We start from the raw sequence: 24,436 nt of genomic DNA, 5'->3' as shown, positions 1-24,436 counted from the left end.
ACAAAATAGACTTCGTGATGTGCAGAGATCTAGCATAACACAGGGCATAGAAGTAGTAGGCAAAAATAAATGCAGCGATCATAGGATGGTGAGGGTGAAGATCGCATTAAACTTAAACAACGCCAGAACAAAACGATATTTATTATAGCTAGAAATATCCAAACTTAGATGTAATCGAGTTAAAAGCAGAGAAATTGAGGATTGCAATTCGGAATAATTTTCACGCTCTACAACAGGGGTCTCAAACTCACCTCAGGTAGCAGACCGCAGTCACGAAATTTAGTCTCCCATTTAGGCCGGGACAGATTGAAGCGCTGTTAGGTCAGCTAGGTCAGCTGTTAGGTCAGCACAATGTCAGCTAACGTTGCCATTGCCATTTGAAGGAAGGTCGTTGCCGTATTTCATATATGGGTCATATCTACCAGGTTCTGATGACATGACAAACTACCAGGTTCTCATGACATGATTATACTGATGATGCGAACACTCATTACCGCCAAATCTCTTGTAAAAACGGAGGCTATATACTAAACAGATAGTCAGATAACTTAAAATCATGGCTGTAATGGAACATGTATTCCTTAAGTTTATTCAAAACTAGCTACATTATTTTTAGGCCAATTAATACAATTGATTTCTACAAGGTCCACATTCAATTTGGTCACGTAAGAATACACAAGGATGATCGTATTAAATTTCTCGGTGTCTGGTTCCAGCAGAACGTTTCCTGGAACACACAATTATCAAAATTAGCATATGAAATAAGTAAAAGTGTTGGCTGCCTCTGCAGAGTAGTGCCCGTGTACCCGTGTGGTTGAGACTGCAGATGTATTATGCGCTTGTATATCCTAAGTCCCGAAATTTCACGAAATCTTCTCAAAGGATTTCACGAAATTCTTTGTCAAAATTTAGAATTATACGGGATAAGAGGTCATGCCTTCCTCGTCATTGAGTCTTATTTGTCGTCGCGAACTCAATATGTCCAAATTGATCAATATAAATCATCTTCACGCCATGTTGTCTGCGGTGTGCCCCAAGGCAGCATTCTTGGACCACTACTCTTTAATATCTACATTAATGACATCGTAAATATTGACAAAGTTTCCCGTTTTATAATATATGCGGATGACACAAGTATATTTATTTCAAATGATAATCCTAATGACGTAATGACTCAAGTAAATAACCTACTTCAAAAACAGGAAAAATGGTCTCATGAAAACGCGCTTTCCGGGAATGTGTGAAAATCTAAAGCTATCATTTTTTATCCTAGGAATAAACCTGTTACGGTCTCTGCAAATGCTGTAAATTGTTCAAGTGCTCTTCGAATAGTGTCACCTTTTAAATCACTTGGGGTATACTTCTCAGAAAATATGCAGTGGGACGACCATGTTAACCATATCCTCTTAAAAACAACGTGCGTCGCTGGTCTCCTTATGCGCCACAGAAGCATATTGCCCCCAAAAGTAAAATTAATGCTGTATAACTGTTTTTTGTTCCTATCTAAATTATTGTACACTTGTATGGGCCACGACCGCTAAATCAAATCTACAAAAAAGAAATATCAATCGTACAAAAACGCCTACTAAGGGTAGTTCATGGATTGCCTTATACACTGTGAGCGCAAAAAAAGCCGAGAATAAAACGTTTGTTCGCATTTTGTATACTCACTCTAGTGAGCAGCAGGAAAAAAGAGGCCATTTTTTGTCATTTCACAATCATTGAGCCCTGATGACCCAATTTGGCTCCATGCTATTAATCCATAAATACTTGCACCACTGGCTAAAATTTTCGTTTTTGGTCTTTTGAGGTCGTGAATATTAGGAAAACACGCACAACAAGGGTGTCCGACTAAAAACATTCGGCAGATCCCACGTGTTGTGGGAATCGGTTTCATGCGAAGCAGTCAGCGAGTATTCTATGCTGTATATTATGACTTTGAGCCAAGCGTTACGAAGTGGATCGACGTGTATTTTAAGTGCTGTGGCTTTGTGCACACCGTGGGCTTACCAAGCACGTCGACAACACTGGCGTTTAAAGGGTAACTTATGGTGCGACGTTACGTCAGCCCTCACGTTAGAGTACACAGGTCTATGTTATCGAAACTAAGTGCACTTCATGGTGCAATCATGCCAATATCATACGTAACTTTCGTTAATGTATTCCTCCGGGGTAAAGCAATGCTTCAATACAGCTTGCTGAAATGTAGAAATACAAATGTAATGTTTACTAGATTGCTATAAAAGCAGAGCCAACAATGGAACCACGGACGTTAATCTGATATGACGCCTGTATTGTACGAGTACATTCGTAGTTTTTATTGCTTTCTTGTAACGTTAGATAGCAAGCGCCAGAACGACAAGTGAGGTTGCACCGACATTACGCCTGGAGAGGCTGTTTTTTTGTTTTGTTTTTTTTTCAAACCAGTTTAGAGACCTGGCGGGGCTCTGTGGTAGAATACCTGATTGCCACGCAGAATGCTTGCGTTCCATTCCTGCTGGGAACCTAATTCTTATTCTTTGCATTTGTCTTGCCAACGCTGCCGATGTCGGTTTTTCTTAACGCTCTCACATTTAAATTACCAATGTCTGTTCTCGCCGTTCCTGGGTGGATATAAACTGTGAATCACCTGTGGCGCATACCCGTACATCGCGGCCCGTGGTAAACTGGTATGTGCCACACGTGTCTGGAGGGAAGGTTCTGACTGCGTACGCGACAGGATTTTCACATTATTCATGTGATGACCTGAAAGTCATATTCGCAAAATCCTCGTACCCTCCCATGCCAATTTTGGTCTACACCAAGTTAAGGAGGCGATCACGAGAGCACTAAGACGTAGGCGGCTAGATAGATAGATAGATAGATAGATAGATAGATAGATAGATAGATAGATAGATAGATAGATAGATAGATAGATAGATAGATAGATAGATAGATAGATAGATAGATAGATAGATAGATAGATAGATAGATAGATAGATAGATAGATAGATAGATAGATAGATAGATAGATAGAAACGCTCAAAGTGCCAAAGGTTCGCTAAGAAATGCTTTGCATTTAATAGAAGAGAGAGAGCAACTCTCCTGTACCGACTACTAACTATCAGAAACTACTAGTATTTCAAAAGAGAGCTTTGCGGTGCATTCATGGTTACTGTGGCAGACCCAAAGATTTTTCTACGTTGTCATTGTTTTGTAGTTACGATTTGCTTAAAGCGAACCAAGTCTACATTTTTCGAATGTTGCAGCATATGAAGGCCAATCAATTACACACTCAAAAGAATACTTTGGTTAATGACGCATACCACTTTCGAAAACAAATCCACCGGGTGCCTAAGACGCGTACTAATTAGAGCAAACAAATATTAAATTATCAGGTCACTGTCGCTTTTAATAAAACGTCGACAAATGTTGACTTTGATGTTTCATTGAATATGTTTGAAAAGGAAAGAAAGAAATAATTACTCGACTCTGGTTTTTGTTTTGTGTGAAGCCAATTTTCACTGCTGCACGCTTAATAACTGCATCATGTGATGCATGCAAGTGCAGCTGATTTTGCGTTTACTATGTTATATTTTTAGATGTGGATTTGTATTCCGATATCAGACTGTATAAGGGAGCCGAGGCCTTCGTCAGGCATTCCAGCCTTTAGCCCCGGCTTCCTCCTTCTCCATGAAAGCAAAATAAACTTCACTTCATCTGAAGGGGATCTGACGTCACGATTCGAGGAACATGAGAGATTGTTACACGGTTGTATTTTAACACATTACGACCACATAGGTTGTCTCACGACCAAAGAAATGCTTGAGACCCGTCAAGCTTGTGTAGCTCATGAACATACTTATTCAGTAAAGAAGAAAAATTCACAGTTTCGCCGCAACGGCGAAGCAATGAATATGATAGCAACAAATTGTAATGTAACTCGAAGAACGAAAAGCAGCTCGAAATTTCCAGCCCGTCGCTCAAGCGCAAAGGACGCACGAAAAGAACACACACAGGACGAACGCGAACTAACAACTGTCACAGTTATTACTTATTTCTGTCAGAGCAGTACGCTCCTTTCGCGAGCGCGGCCGCTGCAGCGCGCAAAGACCTTCGTACGTTCTGTAACTTCAGCGAGGACATCGCGGGGAAATTACAGGACATACACCCCCCGCCATCGCCAGAGATAAGCGCGCGCGCAGTCGACCACGCTCTGTAGGGCGAAGTGCATCGGAGGCGTGCGCGCATCGCAACAAGCGGGGCGACGACGTTTAAAGCGCGCCTCTCGCGCACTGCCATCTCGCTGGTGACCAAGAAAGCGCGCTGAAGTAAATGGTGTATATAAATAGCTCGCCGTTAGCATGCTGGCAGCGAAGTCCAGAATCCGGGGCAGGGTCTATCTGTCAAAAGGATCGGCCACATCCATTCATCAGGAAAGAGGGATCAGTTGCGCGTTTTAAGCGCGCATGTGGGCCACGCGCCCAGCCACTGCGCAGCATGCGGCTCTATCTCGAGATAGCCGGTGCACGCGGTTCCCACAATACACAAAAAGGGATACGTGAAAGGCTTGCAAAAGTACAGATCAATCGGCATTCTTCAGCGTTGCGATATTCACAAAGATAATCTCAAACAAGAGCCAGACCTGAATTTAATCAACCTTGACAATACGCTGGTTTTAGGAGATGATACTCTACCATAGATCGTCTTCATGCGATCAATCAAGTGATTGAGAAATCTGCCGAATACAAAAAACCCTCTATACGGCATTCATAGATTACGAAAAGTCGTTCGACTCGGTGGAGATACCTTCTTTTCTTGAGACGTTGTGTCGACAAGAAGTACTCGAAACATGTATGAATCGCACAGCCAAAATATTTACATAGAGTCAATAGCTTTTCTGCTCCTCCTTAAGAAAAGCAGGAAAATCCCGCTCGAGAAGGAGTCTCCCCACTGCTATTCACTGTTTGATTAGATGAAACACTGAAGCGACTATATCGCGAAAGAATAGGAATGAGTTTTAACAGCGAATTTCTTCGAAGTTACGATTCCCAGACGACATCGTACTCTTTAACAAAGACGACGACGAATTAGAAAAAATGATTGAAGCATTAAGTCGAGACGGCATCAAAGTCGGGTCGACCATGAATATGCAGAAGAGAAAGATAACGCTACGTGATCCGCTGAAGGAACGGCTATTCGTGATTGACAGCCATGTCCCTTAATCGACAGAAAAGTATATTTCAACTAAACATTAACATGTAAAGCCTTCACATGTAAAGGAAGTCCGCCTGTGAATAACGATGAATTGGTGCGTATACGTCAGGTATTCCTAAATATTTGCCACCAAATGAAGCCAAAACATTATTAGGCCAAAGAACGCATAACGAACAATGGTTGTTGTCTTTAACTGTAGTGTAGTAACTGTGACATAAATGAAATGAATTAAACTGGACAAAAGCAGACGTTTTCCGCCGGTGTGATGGTAACCCACAACTCTCGAAATACGCGATTGGGGCAGCAACAATTGGGCTACGAAGAAAACTTCTTCCCTCTCTACTTTGTTTTGCATTTCAGTACGTGTGATCCCTGGGAGTGTTAGCCAGCGTCACTTGTAGCTAAGACGGCGAGTGTGAAACATTCTTTTCGCCAGAGGACGTCACGTGGCACGTGATCATTGCACGCGGTGGCCGCTGCATGCTAACCCGGTCCATTATTTCTGCCAGTTCATGGCCCTCGGTGTAAACGAAACCGGAGGGATTTTCGCGAGGGGTTCGTGTCTATGTTACACACGACCAAATGATTCCAACATACAATTAGGCCAAGGAAATCATAGGGTTCCTAATTGTTATTTTAGGCAATATTAGCATGCGCTAGCCGCCTTGTGTTATCCCTAGCTGGCACTTGGCCAAGATTAACCAGAGCTAGTGAACACTACGGAACCATTGCACAACACTAGTAGACTGTTGATCAGGAAGTGCTGGTTTAATGCAAGTAAATGCGCTACATATTCATAGAAAACGAGAAACAGCGCGAATCACAGGACAACCGAGCAGAGACGAACCAAGCGCAGCCTCGGCCGTCATGACAGCGCTTAGTCCGTCTTTGTCAGTTATGCAATCCAGGTCTCACCATCCATGATATGTCATATCATTCATGATATACCATGCAGCTTATATCATAACATGTCATCCGTTACCACACGTTCGCCATGCATGCCTGCGCATGCTGGCATACCTATACAACAAAAGCCGGCAGCTCGCCAACCAGTGATACTTTTACGCGAGTATATATGGCACATATGTTGGCATGTATGTCATCTTAATTATGTTACGTAGTCATAATATGCATCATGTCATTCACCATCTTGATATATAGATGGACTGTACGTTATGTCCTTTATGTCATTCCCCATGGCTCATGTTTGTCATACATGCGCATCATGAAATACGGAATTTTGTATACAAGGTAACAGGGTTGCCATTGGTGGCTACTTTTCGCCAAATTGGCGAATTTTAGAGGCCCGTGGCGACAAAAAATTATAAATGGCGACATGGCGAATTTTTGGCGATTTTCGGCTTAGGTCTCCACTGAGTTATGCATCCTAAGCTCAGTGTCTTTCCACCGAATGAGCGGCAACATTCTCTGTATATTTCTTGGTTTTAGACTAACGAGTAGAATGTGCACATTACGCGTCATTCTGTATGTCCGTCCTGTACGTCCTGTAACTCGTCTGAGCTCCTCCTTTCATCTAGACACAGGAGGTACTGGAACGTCCCCCAGTGACATCCTAGTAAAATGTAAGTCGAAGAACTTCCTTGCGTACCGCAAGGTGGCAGTGTTTGACTATAATAACATAGACTTAATCAATGTAGATAAGGTATTAGGCCAACATAAAACAAGGAAGCTTTTTTTTTTTCGAGCCTGGTGGCAGACATGTCACCGCCCCGTTACAAAGGGGACGCTCATAGCATCCATCCATCCATCCTTAATGGCTTTCGGTGCTTTCAGCTTCTCTAAATTTCGCTTCTGAAACGGCTAGACGACGAGTTGGCCGTGTGGTCCGACCTTTTTTTCCGCCAAAACTTCAACTGTTCTGAATAGCTTGGCGAGTTATTCACTGTTGCAGTACCCCCAATTCAGCTCTAAAGACTGTTTTGGAATAGCGAAGAGAGGCGGATACGCGGCTATTTGTGCAATAAAAAATATTTATTCAGGCATTTTACACTGTTCTTGGTGAGCGTGTACAAAGACAAAGAGAGAGAGAGAGAGAGCTCTTTATTGAAATGCAGAGAATTTAGCCGGCGTGTGTAAATTCGCTGACTTGCTACTCTGCGTGGGGAAGGGGATTGGGGACTGAAAGACACAAAGAGAGAGAGAGATATAGAAAAAAAATATAAAAAGTTAAAATAGAATAAAAAAGAGGTAAAAACACAAACTGAGTTTTTTGTATCTTGGGCGGGGACGTGTGCTGACATTGACATTACGTGCTCTCAAGGTGTCATTAAAGTTTGTCGAGCTGACCGATGCTCTCTAAATATCTGAAGAGTAGTTGCATCGCTTGTCTCTGTTGCGTGGCGCGGGGTAAAGCGCCCAAGACACAGTCAATTGAGAAAGTTCTTTCGGTCAGCATATGCATGCAATGTTCATAGAGAGCAATTGCTATATAACATTTTACATTGTCTACCTATTCATTTATAACGCATTGGATTTACGCGTGTAGATATAAGTGACTATAAGAAGGGGTCGGTGGCGTCCGGTATCACATTAGTTCACACTGAATAGGTGTAAGACTCACTAATTATCGGTTCCTGTAAGAATTCTGTCGTGTTATCTTCAATAAACATTTTAATTCTTTTAATTCATATAACGGTACATAAAGCTGTCTACAAACAACGCTTTCACGGTTTTCGCCCAAGGTTTACCACACTTTTACCTTTGTAACGGGCGGACAGGGATGGAAGGATATCATGAGCGTTTCATTCATTCACACTTGCGCCACCACGCACATCTTGCGGCTAGTCGGAGAAGCAGCACCATGCACTCCCATGGTGAAGCGGGCGATACGACTGGCATTGAGAAACGTCATTATAATTAAAGGGTCATGGATGGTACTGTATTCTACGGTGCTATACGTGAGTGGAAATTTTTATTACTAGGTATGCCGCACATATCAAGAATGGCGACATTTCTGGCGAAATTTGTAAATGAATGGCGACTTTTGGCGACTTTTTGCTCGTCGTTTGGCGACATTTACTCGAAAGTCAGTGGCAACCCTGCAAGGTAATGAAGCCACCACCATGTATCGCGTTCGCATCTTGCCCTTTATTCGATGATGCATTTTACACATACGTCGTCAGATAGATAGATAGATAGATAGATAGATAGATAGATAGATAGATAGATAGATAGATAGATAGATAGATAGATAGATAGATAGATAGATAGATAGATAGATAGATAGATAGATAGATAGATAGATAGATAGATAGATAGATAGATAGATAGATAGATAGATAGATAGATAGATAGATAGATAGATAGATATGGTTTGCATGTGGCCGGTCAAGAAACATATGCTTCGCATTTAAATTTTGTTTTTCGTCTCACGTGACGAGGCTGGTCACACGGTCATGTTCACCCACGTCAACCTTGCGTGCAGGTGTCGCATGCGATGTGCGGACGAGGCATCATGGAGCAGCCAGTCGCTCAGTCGGAGCGCATCGCCTCAACGCCAGTCACCCATCATGACCTCTTGCTGCTTCTGCTGTGACACGCGGAACGGGTCGCTTGCCACAGCCGTCGCATCTATTGTGAGTACACGTCCAGTATCGTCTCATACCCGCCTTCCAGCACTGGTGTTTGTGTGTAGCAGAAATGTGGCTCATGGGCACTAGAGATGAGCTGCCATGAAACTCCTGGCTTACTCCAGCTCAACAAGACAATGTTTTCAAGACTACTGGCGCAAATTGTTGAAATGCTCAATTACAACACGTACGGAAATTCGAAGCAAGAATTATTCATTAAATCGTATACTGAACAGCAAGGATAGGCGGACATGTCTAAGATGGATCCCTGGCGGACACCACACTTATGCAGCTGAGCTTGAGATTCAATAACATTTACGGTAGTATACTGTTTTCTGGGTGATATGCAGGGTTTGTCCGAAAAGTAATGTCAAAGATTTGATTATAAAGCGTCTATGCCTCACAACAGGCTAGGACCGCTTGGTACTGGTGGAGGCGGAAGTTAGCTTACGCACGTGCTGTCGCACTGTCGTATGCTGCCATCTGGGGAGTAAGGAGAGACTTTTCCGTGAAACTCGTTTTCATTTCTCCTGGAAGCCACAATGCAGCGCTCGTAAGGATCAAAGGACTGCCACCAAGTTTCGTCTGAAACTTTTGACAACTCCGAGGTGGAAACTTTTCCTGTGATAGAGACCTTTCGTGATTATTGTTAGTCATAACGTCAAGTTTGCCGGCGGCATAAGGCCTTTTTAGAAGGTCTTAAAAAGGTCAGCGATGAAGCCCCTACTCGGCGGCCGTCAACGACCATCACCGACGACAACGCGCCAGTCCACACCGCCTTCGTCTTGACCCGCGTCCTGGTTTGAACCGACAAGTACCCTTGTCGGTTCAAAAGTGCCAAGAATTCCCCATCTGCCCTACATTCCTGACATGGCTCCTCCAGACTTCCTTTTGTTTCCACGCTTGAAAACTCCGGGACTCCGGGACATTTCGGGACAGTTGACAAAGTCAAACAGGGTTGCACCACGGCTTTAACTTAAAGCCGGAGGTGATTCCGGAGGTGACCTACCGTGACACCTTCTATGCCTGGAAATCCTACTGGAAGGGGTGTATCGTCGCAGGAGGAGCCTATTTTAAAAACCTTAAATGTGTTATACTGATCTTATCAATACATCTTTTTGAATAGACTAATTGAGATTACTTTTCGGGCATACCCTGTATAGCTTTAGATCAGTTGCAATACGTATTTAAACTTTTTTAGCGCGCACAAAGGCAAGAACAAGAAAGAGACACACAAACGCTATCTCTCAAATTATTATTTTTGAAAGGAACGATACACATAAGTACGCAAGAACCAGCATAGAACATGTGCGGCGCAAGCCATGTGACACACTGTCAGAAGGGCGAAACAGGATTTAACTCCTTATCTGTTGGAGCCACCGAAGGTTGATTTATGCATTTTTTGCACGCCTATTTATATGAAAGCCTTCCGTAGCTTCACGTGTTAGTTTGTCTTTATCTGCAAACAAAATATCTGTATCATGAAAAACGGGTTAACTCGCCCAGTTATCAGTCTTACTGCAGTTGCAGTACAGTTCCCTGAGTCGCGTTGTGCGCTTACGCGCGAAGAAAGCCACTAAAATGTCAAAATAGGAAAAAAAACTGAGAGGCAGTAGCAGAGACAGTAACAGAAAGGTGACTACAAATAACTGACATTTTATGTCGAAAAAACACCTTCTTCTAAGTCCGTACAGAGCATCGCCCGAATAAATCGCTGCGCCAATCTTTTACATGCATATAATCACTGTTCAACAAAATAACACTCTCTGCTGGTGAAAACACAGAAGGTGCGCTTACACATTTTTCAGGGCCAAGTTTCCAAATATGGTACGCCTTTATCAATTCTCTTTCTAAGACACAGCGTGAAAGAGAAGTGAGTCTCTTCAGGCGCGAATTATGATGCTCTGTCTGTAAATGCGTCCAATTCGCATGGCATGATTCTAAGGCCTAAGTATTACATTCCAAGAAAGAAAATGAAGCAATGTGTTGTTTTTTGTGAGTTTCAGTAATAATGTTAGTTAGCGTGTAATTAAATATCTAATTATTCTGCAGTCAGTCAGCTTCAGTCCTTGCATAAAAAGAATCAAATATTACGCCCAATATGCATGCACAATTTGTTTGTTTGTTTTTGTATTCGTTTCGAGACACGAAAAAATACTCTTGACGTTGGTCCTGGAACGCGGCACCGAACGATCGTCGAACATTGTATTGTCTCCAGCAAAGTGATCCTCTGCAGAAATAGGCAGCGCAGTGAAGGTTTCTCGTTGAGTCGGCAAAGAAATGCTTGCAATAAGGCAGCACTCCATGGTAGAGCTATGTCAGCAAGAACAACATTTATGAATAGGAAATCTTCGAAAGTTGGAATAATAACACTCTCCGGTCCCTCTCCCTGGGCCCGACGGGGTGTACACCGCATACACACGCACTGGTCGTAACAGTCCGTCGACTATCTCCCCCTGGCTGTCCACTGTTCCTTCTTATATAGGGTTTCTTGCGCATCCTGCAGCATGCGCAGTTCGCCGGATGACGTTTTCTGCTGCCCTGTGTCGAACGCGGCGGCGAGGGGCCTCATCGGCAGTTTTGAGCTGCCTGTTGTTCCTGAGAAGACATGCTGCGCGCCAGGCGCCACAGCGGGCGACGGCGCCCTGCCTGCCAAAGCAGGAAAATGAGCGGGAATTGTTTTCCAGCACGCATACAGCACCTATTCCGCGACCGCCCTTTACCGCTTTTCCTTTCCATTCGCTACTTTAAACTAAAGGGGAGCAGGTAAAGCACTGCCTCTGTTGCACTCCGACAAACAGAGAAGTAACACCACCTGAGCTAGTGACGGCGCCACGCGACTGTTCGTGTTAGATTTAAGGCCAAACCCCATATGAGTGAAAATGCACGCGACAGCGACGAGCGACCCGACGTAGATCACCTTCGTGCAAGCTGACGCTTGCATGGGCATACGCCATACACGTGACGGCTTTGGCGAGTGAACTCCATTGTTGCTGGCTTGAGGTCGTCTACTTGTATGGCAAAAGTGCCGCGCTGTCGCAGGTATGCAATGCAAATAAAATTCCCAAGCTTGCCAGGCTCGCAAAAAGATATTAGCAATTCCGGCGACGAGTGCAAGTAGCGAACGTAACTTCAGTTCGGCGGGCTACATAATGCAAAAGCGCCGCACGTCGTTGAAGCCGGAATCGTTGGACTGCTTGCTGTTTTTGCACGACAATTTGTAATCTGTGTAATAGAGACTGTTAGTCGTGTGTCGTTTGATCATATTCGATATGCTCAATAAAATGCCAAATTACCGGAAAACGATGTTTTGTTTTCGCAGCGAACCTTAAAAACGCCGGGCCGGGCCGGGCCCGGGTTTGTGTTTTCGTACGTCGGGCCGGGCCGGGCGGGCTCGCAGCCCTTTGCCGTCGGGCTCGGGCGGGCCTTCGACAAAGTCAGCGGGCCCGGGCCGCGCTCGGGCTCGGAAATACGGCCCGTGCACAGCTCTAGTGTGTACATGTCACAACGTAATGATGCTGATGTAAGTTAAGTTACAGTTTATCAATTCGGTACATGTCCTCGAGGAATCTGAACAGAAACCTTAAAATCTGACGTTGCTGAGAAGGAGAAGACGTGCGTCCAATTATTTTTTCTAGATCTAGCGGGGCTCGGGAAGTTGAGCATATACTACTTCGCAGAAAAGTTCTTTTCTCTGTATGCCTGGCAATCTAACAAAATATGTTCTATAGATTCTAATGCCCCACAGTTGTCACAGTATGTATCAATGGTGAAACCAAGGCGGCACATGTAGCTATTAATGCTGCACTGAGGCGAAGTCGATTATAGAGTGTCTCAAGATGACGAGGAAGGTGATGCGGAAGTCTCGATTTTAAGTCGGTGTCTATGGAGCGGAGAAAGAGGTGTCGAGGCGAAAGATTCCATAATAACTTATCGTTTTCTCTGTGCGGGCACTTAGCCATTGCTAATGCATCTGATTTATTATCATTCTGTGATCGGCATATAATCATTGCTGCGGCATTTTATCGTTATCTTGCCGCCACTTAAGTTACATCAACCTCTCTTCATCTTGTTCGCAGCTGACCAGGGGCCTAACCATTCTTGGCTACTACCTCATGCTGACCGCGCCGCGCTACGAAAACACGCGGCTCCACAAACAGGACGAGAAAGCGCTCATCAGTGAGTACATGTTGCTTCGCGTTGCGTACGCAATGCACACCCGTATTTCTTTTGCTGACTTCACGAAAGCAGGAGGTTATCTTCGGAAACAGAGCACCGCAACAAGGCTAAGAATATATCATTGCGCACTGTTTTAGTTGCACTCTCATTCGCAAATGTTCTAGTTTATGACAAGCTGGCGTGGCTGCGGCATAGGAAAGCGTCACTGACGTAGTGCAGCAGGTGGAGAAGCGCGTACGCGGGAGTGCAGAACCCCTTTATCCGCTCTCGAAACGTTCAAAAAATTCTGTCGGTATAATTTCATTCCCTAATTTTAACGCAATTTTCTCCAAGTCCGACTTTCGACTTTCTTGCTAAAATAATTCGTGGCAAAATACACCAATGCTTGTGTACATATGCATGCAGCGTACTTTCATTAGGATTGTTATTTACTGATTTCGTCGGGCGTCGAAATATTACAGCATATATGTAGTGCATTGCTTCGTAAGTTCATGAACGTTTCAATGACACAAATGAATGCAGTATTACAAGGCACAAGAAGAAACGCACGCTCCCATGGAGCGTGCGTTTCAGAAAGGTCTGCACGAAAGAAAGGACGCGACGCTCCTCCACCACCGTAGCGCACAAAGACGCTGCGGCTGGGTTTGTCAACTCTCTGACACAGCGTAAAAAAGGCATTGGAGGAGGATGCCAACAAACTAGGCTTTATTAACTCATGATGCAGCACCGTGTGACAATCGAGCAGTGCCGGCCGAACAAGGTAATTCCGCAGCACCGGGCGAGAACGCTTATTAGAACTTGGGCTAGTTGGTTACGTGCCATGTTGAAGATACTTAGAGCAACTTGGCATTCACTAAAAACATTTGCAGTGGCTTAGCTCGGCTATGCCAGGATATACGTCGCGTTAGCAAGGGTTGAGCTGATTATTCTTAGCTTTCCAGATTGTCTAGGAATATTAGCCTTCTTCTGTTCATTCTTCGTACGCTGAACCGCTAATTGCCAGGCAACTACTTCGGGATCCGATGAGATAAGCTTCTCGGCTGTTCTGTGCCGTCGAGCAGAATTTGCGCTCTCCTTCTCCATGGCGTTACGCACCTACAAACGACAGTCAGAGGCGCTATCAAGCGGCCCCAGCGCAGTGTCAGACGGCGACTGCACAGCGAAGGCGAATAGCTGCACGCGCGCCAGCGCCACTGTGTCTATGGCTACGACGTCACTCCTCTCTTATGCGGCGCAGACCAGCAGCGGCGAGCCGCGCACGGCGGTGGTGGAGTCTGCTCGCGCGTCGGCGCCAGCTTGTCTGCCGCGCTACGACGCCACTCCTCCCGAACGCGCAGACCAGCAGCGGCGAGCCGCGCGCGGCGGTGTCGTAGAGCGCGTAAGATGCCAGCTCCGGTTACCCAGCTGTGTGACATCACTGATCCTCGCGCATGCGCAGCACGGCTCATGACCCTCCACGCGAAATCAGCTCCGGCTAGGCAAGTCTAGCTAACGCTGCAAAACACACTCGCATTCACACATGCTTCCACTCAAGAACGCACCCCACACACAGCGCTCACTACCAACTGTTTATTGTGCGTGAGATATCATCTGATATACCTACAGCATGATGCGGAAGAGCAATAATCAATGAAGATGAGTATGTGCAATGATCCACCAATCGATGCAAAATCCAAGCAGCACCTAACAAAAGCAAAAAAAAGAATAAACAAAGCAGAAAAATCAGCTAGGAGCACTTTAAATTCTAGCCTGGCGAAAAGAGATTTCATTCTGAAACAAAACCACAAACGGCTTGCTAACACAACGATCCTTATTTTTTTCTATAAAGTACGCTTCCAACGAAAGACGTGCTGATGTTTTCGCGCTTCTTGGAGCTGCTTCGGATTCATCAGGTTCGAAGCCTCAAGTGATGCCGTGTTTTCATAAGCTGCAAGACATGGGGCGCCGCTGGTTTTTTCTGCGCCTGAAAGAAGGAAGGAAGCAAAGAAGGAAGGAAGGAACGAAGGAACAGGAGAAAAAGGAAAGGCAGGGATGTTCACCAGTCTAGAAGGACCCCCTACACTCCCCTTTCCCCTAAACTGGGGGAAGGGATGGGGGAGTTTTAAGGATAAGGAAAGAGAGAGAGAAGGACATCACGCACACATACTCACCTCCAGTAGCAGGAACGCGCGCCAGAAACCGGAGCTTACGCCAGTACATCGTGCTAGCCGGAGAATTCGGGGACTGGCCCCCAAGATTGTGCCTTGTTGACCAAGCTACAACGTCGAGAGGTATGGAGGATACTACTTCTCCCACTCCTGCTGCCACCCCAGCTGCTGCAGCTGCAGCCGCAGCTGCACCCGCTTATTACACGCTGCAAAAACCGCGCCTGGCGAGTCCCTTCCGTGGTGGTCTTTTTGAATATGTCTAAGACTGGCTGGCTGAGTTCGAGCACGTAGTTCATTTCAACGAGTGGGACGAAGAAGCGAAGCTCGGGAATGTCTACTTAAGTCTTCTGGATGGTGCTCGTACGTGGTTCCAGGGCCGCAAGGGCCTCCAAACGTCATGGCGCGAGTTCTTTCCCAGGCTCCACGACACGTACTCCAGCCCTCATCGTCGAGAGCGAGCTGAATGGGCCCTCCTGTCCCGCATTCAGATGCCTAATGAAGATGTGGCTTTGTACGTGGAGGATATGGTACATCTGTTCAACCGAGCCAATCCAAACATGCCGGAAGACAAGAAGCTGCGACACGATGCGAGGTGTGAAAGAACAGCTCTTTGGTGGACTCATTCGTAGTCCGCCTAAGACGGTTGCGGAGTTCCTCACTGAAGCCGTCGCCATGCAGAAAGCGCTGCAGCAGCGGAACCAGTATGATCGGCAAGTGAATGCTATCTACACCAGCGGGCTAGGATCATTCCCGACTGACGTGGAAACGCTTCGCGAGCTTACACGCTCGGATGTTCGCGAGGACTACTGCTTCTTCGTCTGCTTCTTTCTCGCTGGCATATTAATCGCGTGGCGCTGAGAATCTCGCCAAATAGTGCCCGCGCATTTGCAATGGCAAGAGACGTGGTTGCCAGAAAAAAACCATGGGAAGGCTTCGTGAAGTGCTACACGGGGTTTGTATACTCCATTTCATTATCCTGCGCAAAAGTGTACGTCGGTCAAACTGCTCAACGGAAGGGGGCACTTTCAACAGAGCGTTCAACAGGGTACTGCTCAACAGAAGGGGGCACTTTCAAGGCTGAGGCTCGGACGACTTCAGAGGAAATTTTCGGCCAAAAGGGTCTACCGCGTCCTGACGTTGCCTGCGCACCTTAGCGGCTAATATCCATTGGCTATGAAACTATGTACGTCCAGATTCCTGAAGTCCGGCTACATGTTGGTGGGAGAAGGATTGCTTACGCGTACATCCGCCGCTGGTACCAGTGGCTTAGATCGTGGCGAGCAGTTTCACTTTTTGTGTACGGTTGGGTTACACACTGCAGATGCAATTCTCCGGCCTCTATGGCGGTGGGCAGTTGAGACAGACAACCTGCTGCTTAAGTGCGTTACCGCAGGTTACTGGCGGCGAGATCGACCTATAGGTGGCAGCACCGTCGCCGCGTTAGTGTGGAGAGGCTGTCGGCGGCGCGTACACAAATGCACACAGCGACGCTTGGTTGTGAGCAGTTTGAGCCGATTGTCGGCGAATTAAATGCGTTGATTGCAGCTTGCTGGTAATATATACGCTCTTCATTGTTGAATCGATGCACAAAGATCATCCAGTGTTACCATTACTAGTAAGAGAAGCGCAATCTGCCGATGAAAGGGATGCTCGCCCTGGATGACACTCTGCGCTTACCCATTATATGACGTTTTTGGATGTTTTCTCTGTACGTGTTTAGCTTGTGTTCTGTGTACTACGCACTGCAGTAGCACGACTGAACTACGTAAGTGTTTACTTCTTGTTCATTTGTATACCAGCCCATATTCCTGTGCAATGAGTTCAATAGCACTGTTCGCGCGAATACGCATACGCATTTTTTTTATTGTTCCGTTCAGCGTGAAATGTAGGACAGTTGATAAGTTTATTCAGGAAAGCTACGTGATTGACACCCTTTAGTGCCACGGAGACGTTTACTGCGCACGCTCTTTTTCTTGCTCCAGTAACAGAATAAAAAGGTAAGAGTTTAGCACAGAGCTTTCATCGATTGATTACGTGCACGATAGTGATGCAATAAAGCTCCGGTTATTTTATAGAATAAGTGTCTTTTTCTTTTTTTTCGAACTAATGTCCGCTGCCTTCCATCAGTTTATAACAACTCTGCACAAACGCTCAAGATAATGTAAAAAAAAGGATGACGTTTTGCGTGAAATTATATGAGCGAAATGTAAGGCACGCCGTCGAGATTAATTTTGAACGTTTGGTTTCTTCAAAGCGTATCTAAATCTAAGCACACGGGTGGTTCTGCATAAATTTCGCCCCAAGTTAAAACTGCGCGCGGCAACTCCACTTTATCACTGCCGTGTCATTCCACTGTCTGTTTTTTTTTAGGGGACAGCTTGAGTACCGAAGTGTCAGATTTCCCTTGATAAAAATATTTCGCTGTAGCGGGACCACAACCGTACAATAAAAGGACATCTTAAGCACAACTAAAGCTCATTGCACAGCCGATCAACTACAGTGCCGCAGTTATACACCTAACAACAACGCGAAAGTGCATGGCCTAGAGCCTCGTCTTTGTTTACCAACGAGTCGCTAAAACGGTGCCTTCACATACTAGATGCCAAGGTACCTTCACACACTATTTAATGCTCCTCATGTGTTGGACTATGCCAAGCGCACATTACGATGTGCTTGAACCAGAAAGCGGCATCAGCACTGAAATGATTCTGGCGAACGACGGGTACGACACCAGCACAGCCCTCTAGAAAGTCGCACTTACTGATCCTATTATACAATGCGCATGCAGGCGAGCAAGCCAATTTGTTTTTGTACACCATGTTAGGTATACGTACGAGCAGTTAAACTCGCGCTAACGTAACAGAACAAACCACCCTTTGGGAACGTGCAGGACGTACGCGCACATACAAACACGACGTGGCTAGCAGACGACGCAGGGAGCAATCCACACTAGGCGCACTTCAGCCAGTAGCTGCCAGGCGGCGACTCCGCTCGATCTCGTGGCCAATAGCGGTAGCGTGACTTGGTGCCCGTGGTTTTACGGTTATTCTGCGATTCTTTAAACACCTCCCCCTTTCCGAAGTTGCTGCTACGAGCAACGTCGCGTGTGACTATGTGTGGCTACGTGTGACTGCTACGTCGGACAGATGGTCAGATTACAGCGATCAAAGAAATTTTAATGCGCAACAAAGCACTGTTAGATCGATCACAAAGCAGCTAAACAGCTGCACGACAAGCGCGTTGACTCAGAAAATAAAAGCCAGAGAAACAGCCTGGTCTCTTATGGGGTCGACGAGTCTGAAGCAGAAACGTGGGATCAGTCTGAACTATTGCTCAAAAGCATCAGTAAAAAAACTTGGGTTTAGAATTTCAGTCATTGGATAGAGTGCATCGTATAGGTCGCTATAATGCAATGAGCAACATGCCAATCATCGTCAACTTAACCTCCTACAAAGAAAATACCAATTATCTTTCTAAAGCTAGGAAACTCAACGAAACTGCGTATGCTGTTGACCAAGATTACGTACCCAAAACAACATATATTCGGAAAAGTTCTGAGAATATGTTAGGGCCAACAATGTGAATGAAAACTTGGGAACGCTTGAGCTTCGCCTTCAAGAGTAGAACACGACAGCGTAATCGGGCCCCGTGCGCATCGCCTTCTCAACTGCTAGCCTGCTTCGGTTCTCGGTGCATGCCTTAACTGTGCCACTAGAAAACAAACGTCTATATGCGTAACATTGGCTGTTTCAAGGTATCCTAGAATGTCTACTGCAAATACAGTTCTTAAGTGCCCACTACGCCATAATTATTCCTTTTGCGGATAAGCGAACGGCCCACTGCACGTCCGTAAGGCAACACCCTAACCTACGCAGCTGTTCACTTTGTTGATGCTCTTGCTGATGATGGCGATGAGATATTTCTGAGAGCTTTGTAATAGGTGGACCTTTAGAAAATCAAGGCGTTGGACTGGGCTAGTTGGTACATAGTCACAAAAGATAACACAGGACACAGCGAAAAGAAGTCGACGGGACAGGCTGGCACTTACAACTGAACAGAAAAAACCGCGCTTGAAAGGCTTATTTAAACCTACCGGCAACCACTTTGCGCATGCGTGAGCAACCATGCTTCGCCTAAAACGAAAAATAATCGAACAACTTAGCTAGTAATAATCGCGTTCAGAAAGGTCATCTCTTTGTCAGATGTATGCACTGACGTGTCACTGACACAGTCATTACCCCGTTTTTTACGTAAAAAGCCTCTAAAATTTCCATTTTGTTCTTTGTCCTGTCCCTGCCCAAAACACTAGTGCTTTCAAAAGCACGAGTGCACCTGCACTGCCTACAGCGGCTCGGCAGATGAGCACCGTCACTCATGGGAAGGGAGGCCATGTGTTCTCTGAGGCGATCGTTATTCCAACAGCCAGTTTGGCCGATGTATGCTTTGCCGCACGATAAAGGGATGCGATAGATCACACGTGTGGCGCAACGCAAGAACTTCGAAGCATGGTTTGTGCCACATGTGGCCCTTCTCTGGGCATGCCGGTTGATCCGGCTGCATAGACCGCTCAGCTTTCGCGGGGCCGAGAGCACCAGGCGCTTGCTATGTTTGCGCAACACCCACTCGTTGCGCAATTCACATGTTTTGACGCCTGGCGCGATTCTACGCTTCGGACAAGCGATATTGCATTCGTTAAGGAGACTCCATCCACTACATGACATTCATAAAGCGTTTTGTTCCGACGCAGGTTCAAGAAATAGCTTCGCTCTGCGGTAGAATACCTGCTTGCCATGCAGACGGCCGGGGTTCGATTCTCACACGAACCCTTAGACTTCAAATGCGAATAATTTCTTAGCCAACCTCAGGCACTTTGGCCGCTTCTCTCTATCTATCTATCTATCTATCTATCTATCTATCTATCTATCTATCTATCTATCTATCTATCTATCTATCTATCTATCTATCTATCTATCTATCTATCTATCCGCTACGTCTGGGCACTCTCCTGGTTGTCTGCATACCTTCTAATATACCAAAATTGGCATATCAGGGGATCAGTGTATGACGAACACGATTCACTGGTCATGTCATGAATAACGCGAAACGCCTATCGCGAACGTCCTGAAGTTCTTTCCCTCAGTCACGTGTGGTACATGCCGGCATACCACAGCTCATGTTATGCGGGTATGTGCTACAGGTGATTCACAGTCTTAATCAACGCATTAATGGCGAACATACACCTTGAAACGCAAGGCAAGTGAGGGAGCTGAATACAGCTAGAACGCCCCTGGACATGAAGGAAGAAGTATTTGAGGAAGAGAAACTGCTCGGCCGCCGCAGCGTGCGAGGGCCGTGCTGTAGTATCACGGAGAAAGTGCGGTTTTCGCCGCAGCACGACAGATGACGCTTCCGGCGTGTTGCCGTCGTTTACATGCTACAGTGGTACCGTCTCCTACGTTGTAAAATTTCTCAGATTTCGCTCTGTAACATCAATTGGTAGATGTGACAGATGTTTTAGCTGCAGTTACTAATAGATACTGCCCGAATTATAGTCCGTACAGCGCTTGAAACGAACTACTAGTTGTGGCCCCTAAGCAGGCAACGTCTGCCGAAAGCACGGGCCCCTCACTCCTCGCTCGCATGTTGTGCGCACGCTTGCTTAGGTGGCCTAGGAAGAAAATTCCCCATTCGTGCCGGCAAGCTGTCGTGCATTTCTTCGCGATTTGCTGGCTTTCTGTCTCTTTAGCGCGCTCAGTGGCCTCCGCGTTGTGCCGGCGGCGCTGATTTCCCGATCTTTGCGCGCGCTTTTCACGCTGCAACACTAGCACGGAAAAAGAAGTATTGCTCCGTGAACAAAGGAGAGCACTTTGCAAATTTCCACCAGTGCTCCTTTAGGATGGGGCAGAAACGTGTCGTGCCGGACTGCACCAGTGGGTACGCATCTTGCAAGGAGAAGGTACTGAAATACAAAAAAGACGCGTACCATCAGGAAGAATTTAAAGTAGCACTGACACAAAAATTTTGCATCTTGTTTTTTTGTTGCAATAGATAGCTTATGATTCACTTATAACGGCTGTGAACCTCGTTTGCGCGAGTGCACGACGGTTATTTATTTAGATACCTTTTTAGAGCGCCCAGTTGCAGTTTCGGTTTCAAAGAGCACCGAGCTAGGCAGCACTACTTCCGGAGGACGGGTAAACACAGCTGGCCACGTGACCACGCAAAATTGTGACGTAGGCGACGCGCGAGTTTACGGTTCGTCTGCTACGCCAGTTCGTCTGACGCGGGACGCTTTTTGATCCGCGTTTTTCACGCTAGAAGTGCGGACGTCGTCCGTGTCGTTGCCAGGCATGGTTCGAGCAGTCAATAGAGCGTTTTAGTTTGTCCGGCATTAAAAAAGACGTCGCGTAAAACCAAATAAAGTGTCCCCAAGGTGGCACTAGGTCAAGTGGCGCCACCTATGGAGGATTAGAAACAACTAACAAACGCGTAATCTATGTGCTCCGAGCATTCGGAAGCGCACATTTCGACTCGTTAACTCTACAGCATCGATTATTAAAGACGATAGTCTTTCTTGGGGAACTTAAACGCAGAAATTTTGGTCTGTCTTTCTGTCTGTCTGTCTTTCTGTTTGTCGGCACGTCACCCGATTCAGCCACTCGGCCAAAGTTGAACCACTTGCTTACCGCCCACCCGTCTTGAACTGGTACGGCTGTTCATACTTGTGAACGTTGTCGATCAAAAAGTAAATATTGCGCATATCTGAGGCGCAACATCATTAGCTAAGTATTAGATGATGTGTTCCTTTAATAGAAAATACACAGATACGCAATTTTAAAGACCCTACTTTCTTAAGCTCGCTGAAAATGCGACTGCGCTGAAACTTGTCTTCCTCCGTGCCCTCTGCACAAGCTCATGTTGTGTTTTGGTTTCGGTTCAGTATTGCATTGTACGAATGACAGGGGGCGCCGCTCTGGCATTCCTCTTTTACCCAGGCGACGTGTAAATAAGAGAGTTTGTGGAGAGTACTCGTTGAGTGCGGACGTTTCTTCTCCTTCGGCGCATCGCGCCAAACAGCGTGTTCGGGCTGGCCGGCGTCCCCACTGGTCGCGTTGGTCACCGCCGGTCTTCGCCTGCCGCTGCGCCGGGACTACCAGCCCGCAACACAGCACTCATGTTTCCCGTCGTATTGACAGATGGCGTCCATATCTCACGCAGTGCCTCTTCAATCGTCTTTAGACGACATTTGCAGCGAAGCACGCAGATACGCGGCCAATTTTTAAGTGCGAATGCACTTTATAAGCGACCCTGAATCCGCCGTCCCATAGCAACGGCGCGAGGAGCGGGGAGGAGCGTCTGTAGCAACGGCGCAGCGACGTCGCACCCCACGTGACTGCGCGCGCTCCGCCTCCTCACCGCGGTTTGCGCGGGCGCGCGCCGGCTCCGCACCGCTCTTCTAGGTGGCATTGGGTGCAGTGCTTCGCCGCTCCTTCTCTCGCCGTTCGCTCTCTCTCCTCCCTGCGCCCCACTCTCCCGTCCGCTGTCTGGGCGCCTCTCAAGAAGAAATGTGTGCTCAAGACGCCGCTGTGAAACGCCAACGGCGGCCACAAGGCTGAGATTATGGCCGTCAGGTACAATGACAACACAAACAGGTGCTGATGAATGTGTAAATAAATGGTTACGGTACAAATCCTCGTCTCGTCATTAATTTACGCCATTAAAGTTACTGCGCCGTGTACTCTCGGCGCAATGAATGCATTCGCATTTCCTCACGATTCCCTTCGGGGAGGTGGGGGCATTTTTTTTTACTATGGCTCTCAAAAACGGCGCCGAATCTGGACGAATACATTGCTGTCGAAGCTTAAGGACATGAATCTAAAGCGAATGGAAGCATCAGTTCGGAGCTTACACGCTACAGAGCGCACGGCGGCCACTTGATAGATTCGAAGTGGACGACAACCGCTTTTGGCAGTACGGCCATGTTTTTCGGAGGCGCGAATGCCTCGCCGGAGATGCTTGCCGTGCACGTTGGACAGCTCTCGCGCGTGTGGCGACGGCCAATGTTCTGCGGCACCACGCCGTTGCGGCAGGCTTGCCGCTAGCGTGAGCGGGCCATAACATCTGCCAAATGGCACGGAAGGGAGCATAACCAGCACACGCAAAGCCACAGGCACGGAGGAAGAAATGGCAGGTAGCACAAGCGCACAAGCGCAAGGGCAGAACCAGCAACCAGCCAACACAAACTCGTGACGTAGGTTTGTTTACATATCCGCCGCGTTGATGTCGGCGTCGCGAGGTGCTCGCATCTCGCTCAGTAGCGCAGCATGCACTTTAAAATTGATTTTAAATATTTTCTAGGCTATATTAGCCCTTGATATTTCGTAGACGTTGTGTATGGCTCCACATACATCTATTTCACTCATTATCTCTCCTTCGAAATTTTGTGTCAGTGCTCCTTTAACAGAGAACAGAAAAGGGCTAAAGTGCGCTTAAATTCTTCCTCGATGGTACGCGCCTTTTTTTGTGTTTCAGTAGGAGTGTACCAACTAGCCCAACAAGTTTTCCTAAGGAGAAGATACTTACCTTGATACTCCCTAGTGACCCTGTGAGGTTGGAAGTGTGGGCTCGTGCCATGCCAAGGAAAGATCGAAAGCTCACGCGTCGTGACTACTGATTAGAAAAAACAGCGCAAAGCCACAGGACACACAGGAAGGGAACGCACACAGCCTTCCTGTGTGTCCTGTGGTTTTGCGCAGTTTTTTCTAATCATGTACAACCAACAAGCCCAGCTCTTCGCACTTTTGGTCGTGACTACGTTTGCGGGAAGCACGTCTCCGAGAGTAAGTCCCATCATTCGTTAAAATGTTCACAGGATCCCTTATGCAATAGACTAAGCCGACTCGAATGCGAAAGTCATCTTTTCTTCAGTCGATGTGTCTGTCCTGCCCTACCCCAGTGCAAAAGCTTTCTACACCTAACGTGGTTTTGCTTGGCCTCCAGGATCAGAGGCATAGGCCTCCCAGGCTCAAGTTTGTGTAGCGCCTTCCGCCACCCCAGCGGAGAGAGGGGGAATCTCCGGAAGCTCGGACGGGTCGCGCTTGCTTGGTTTTCTCATAGCGCGCACGGCAAGCGGGGTTCTCCACGCTTTTCTCTCGTCTTTGCTGGCTATGGCTGTCACCCCTTCGTCGTCTTGGAAAGCAGGCACGCGTCCCTGCTGCATTGTGAACTGTCACAAAGGTTTTAAAATAACGAAGAGCCTAAAACTGCCCGTCAAGTTCTATCGCTCCCAATGGAAGTAGTGCGAGCAGCAGAGGTGTCAAGAGT

General features: G+C 46.7%; 1 protein-coding gene across 1 annotated transcript in view; it reads left to right on the top strand.

Annotated features, from left to right (window-relative positions):
- The window catches only part of LOC119391915 (uncharacterized), a 156,366-nt gene that overhangs the window by 15,672 nt on the left and 116,258 nt on the right, over positions 1-24,436 (top strand). Inside the window, exons 2-3 of the mRNA XM_049415445.1 lie at positions 8,642-8,792; positions 12,866-12,965. Of these exons, the coding sequence (XP_049271402.1) occupies positions 8,642-8,792; positions 12,866-12,965 (251 nt within the window). The remainder of the gene's footprint in view (positions 1-8,641; positions 8,793-12,865; positions 12,966-24,436) is intronic.

Source organism: Rhipicephalus sanguineus, chromosome 4 (assembly GCF_013339695.2).
Source record: "Rhipicephalus sanguineus isolate Rsan-2018 chromosome 4, BIME_Rsan_1.4, whole genome shotgun sequence".
In the NCBI taxonomy this organism is placed as follows: Eukaryota; Metazoa; Arthropoda; class Arachnida; order Ixodida; family Ixodidae; genus Rhipicephalus; species Rhipicephalus sanguineus.
The sequence above is the reverse complement of the archived record's forward strand: the minus strand, read 5'-3'. Positions and strand labels throughout refer to the sequence as shown.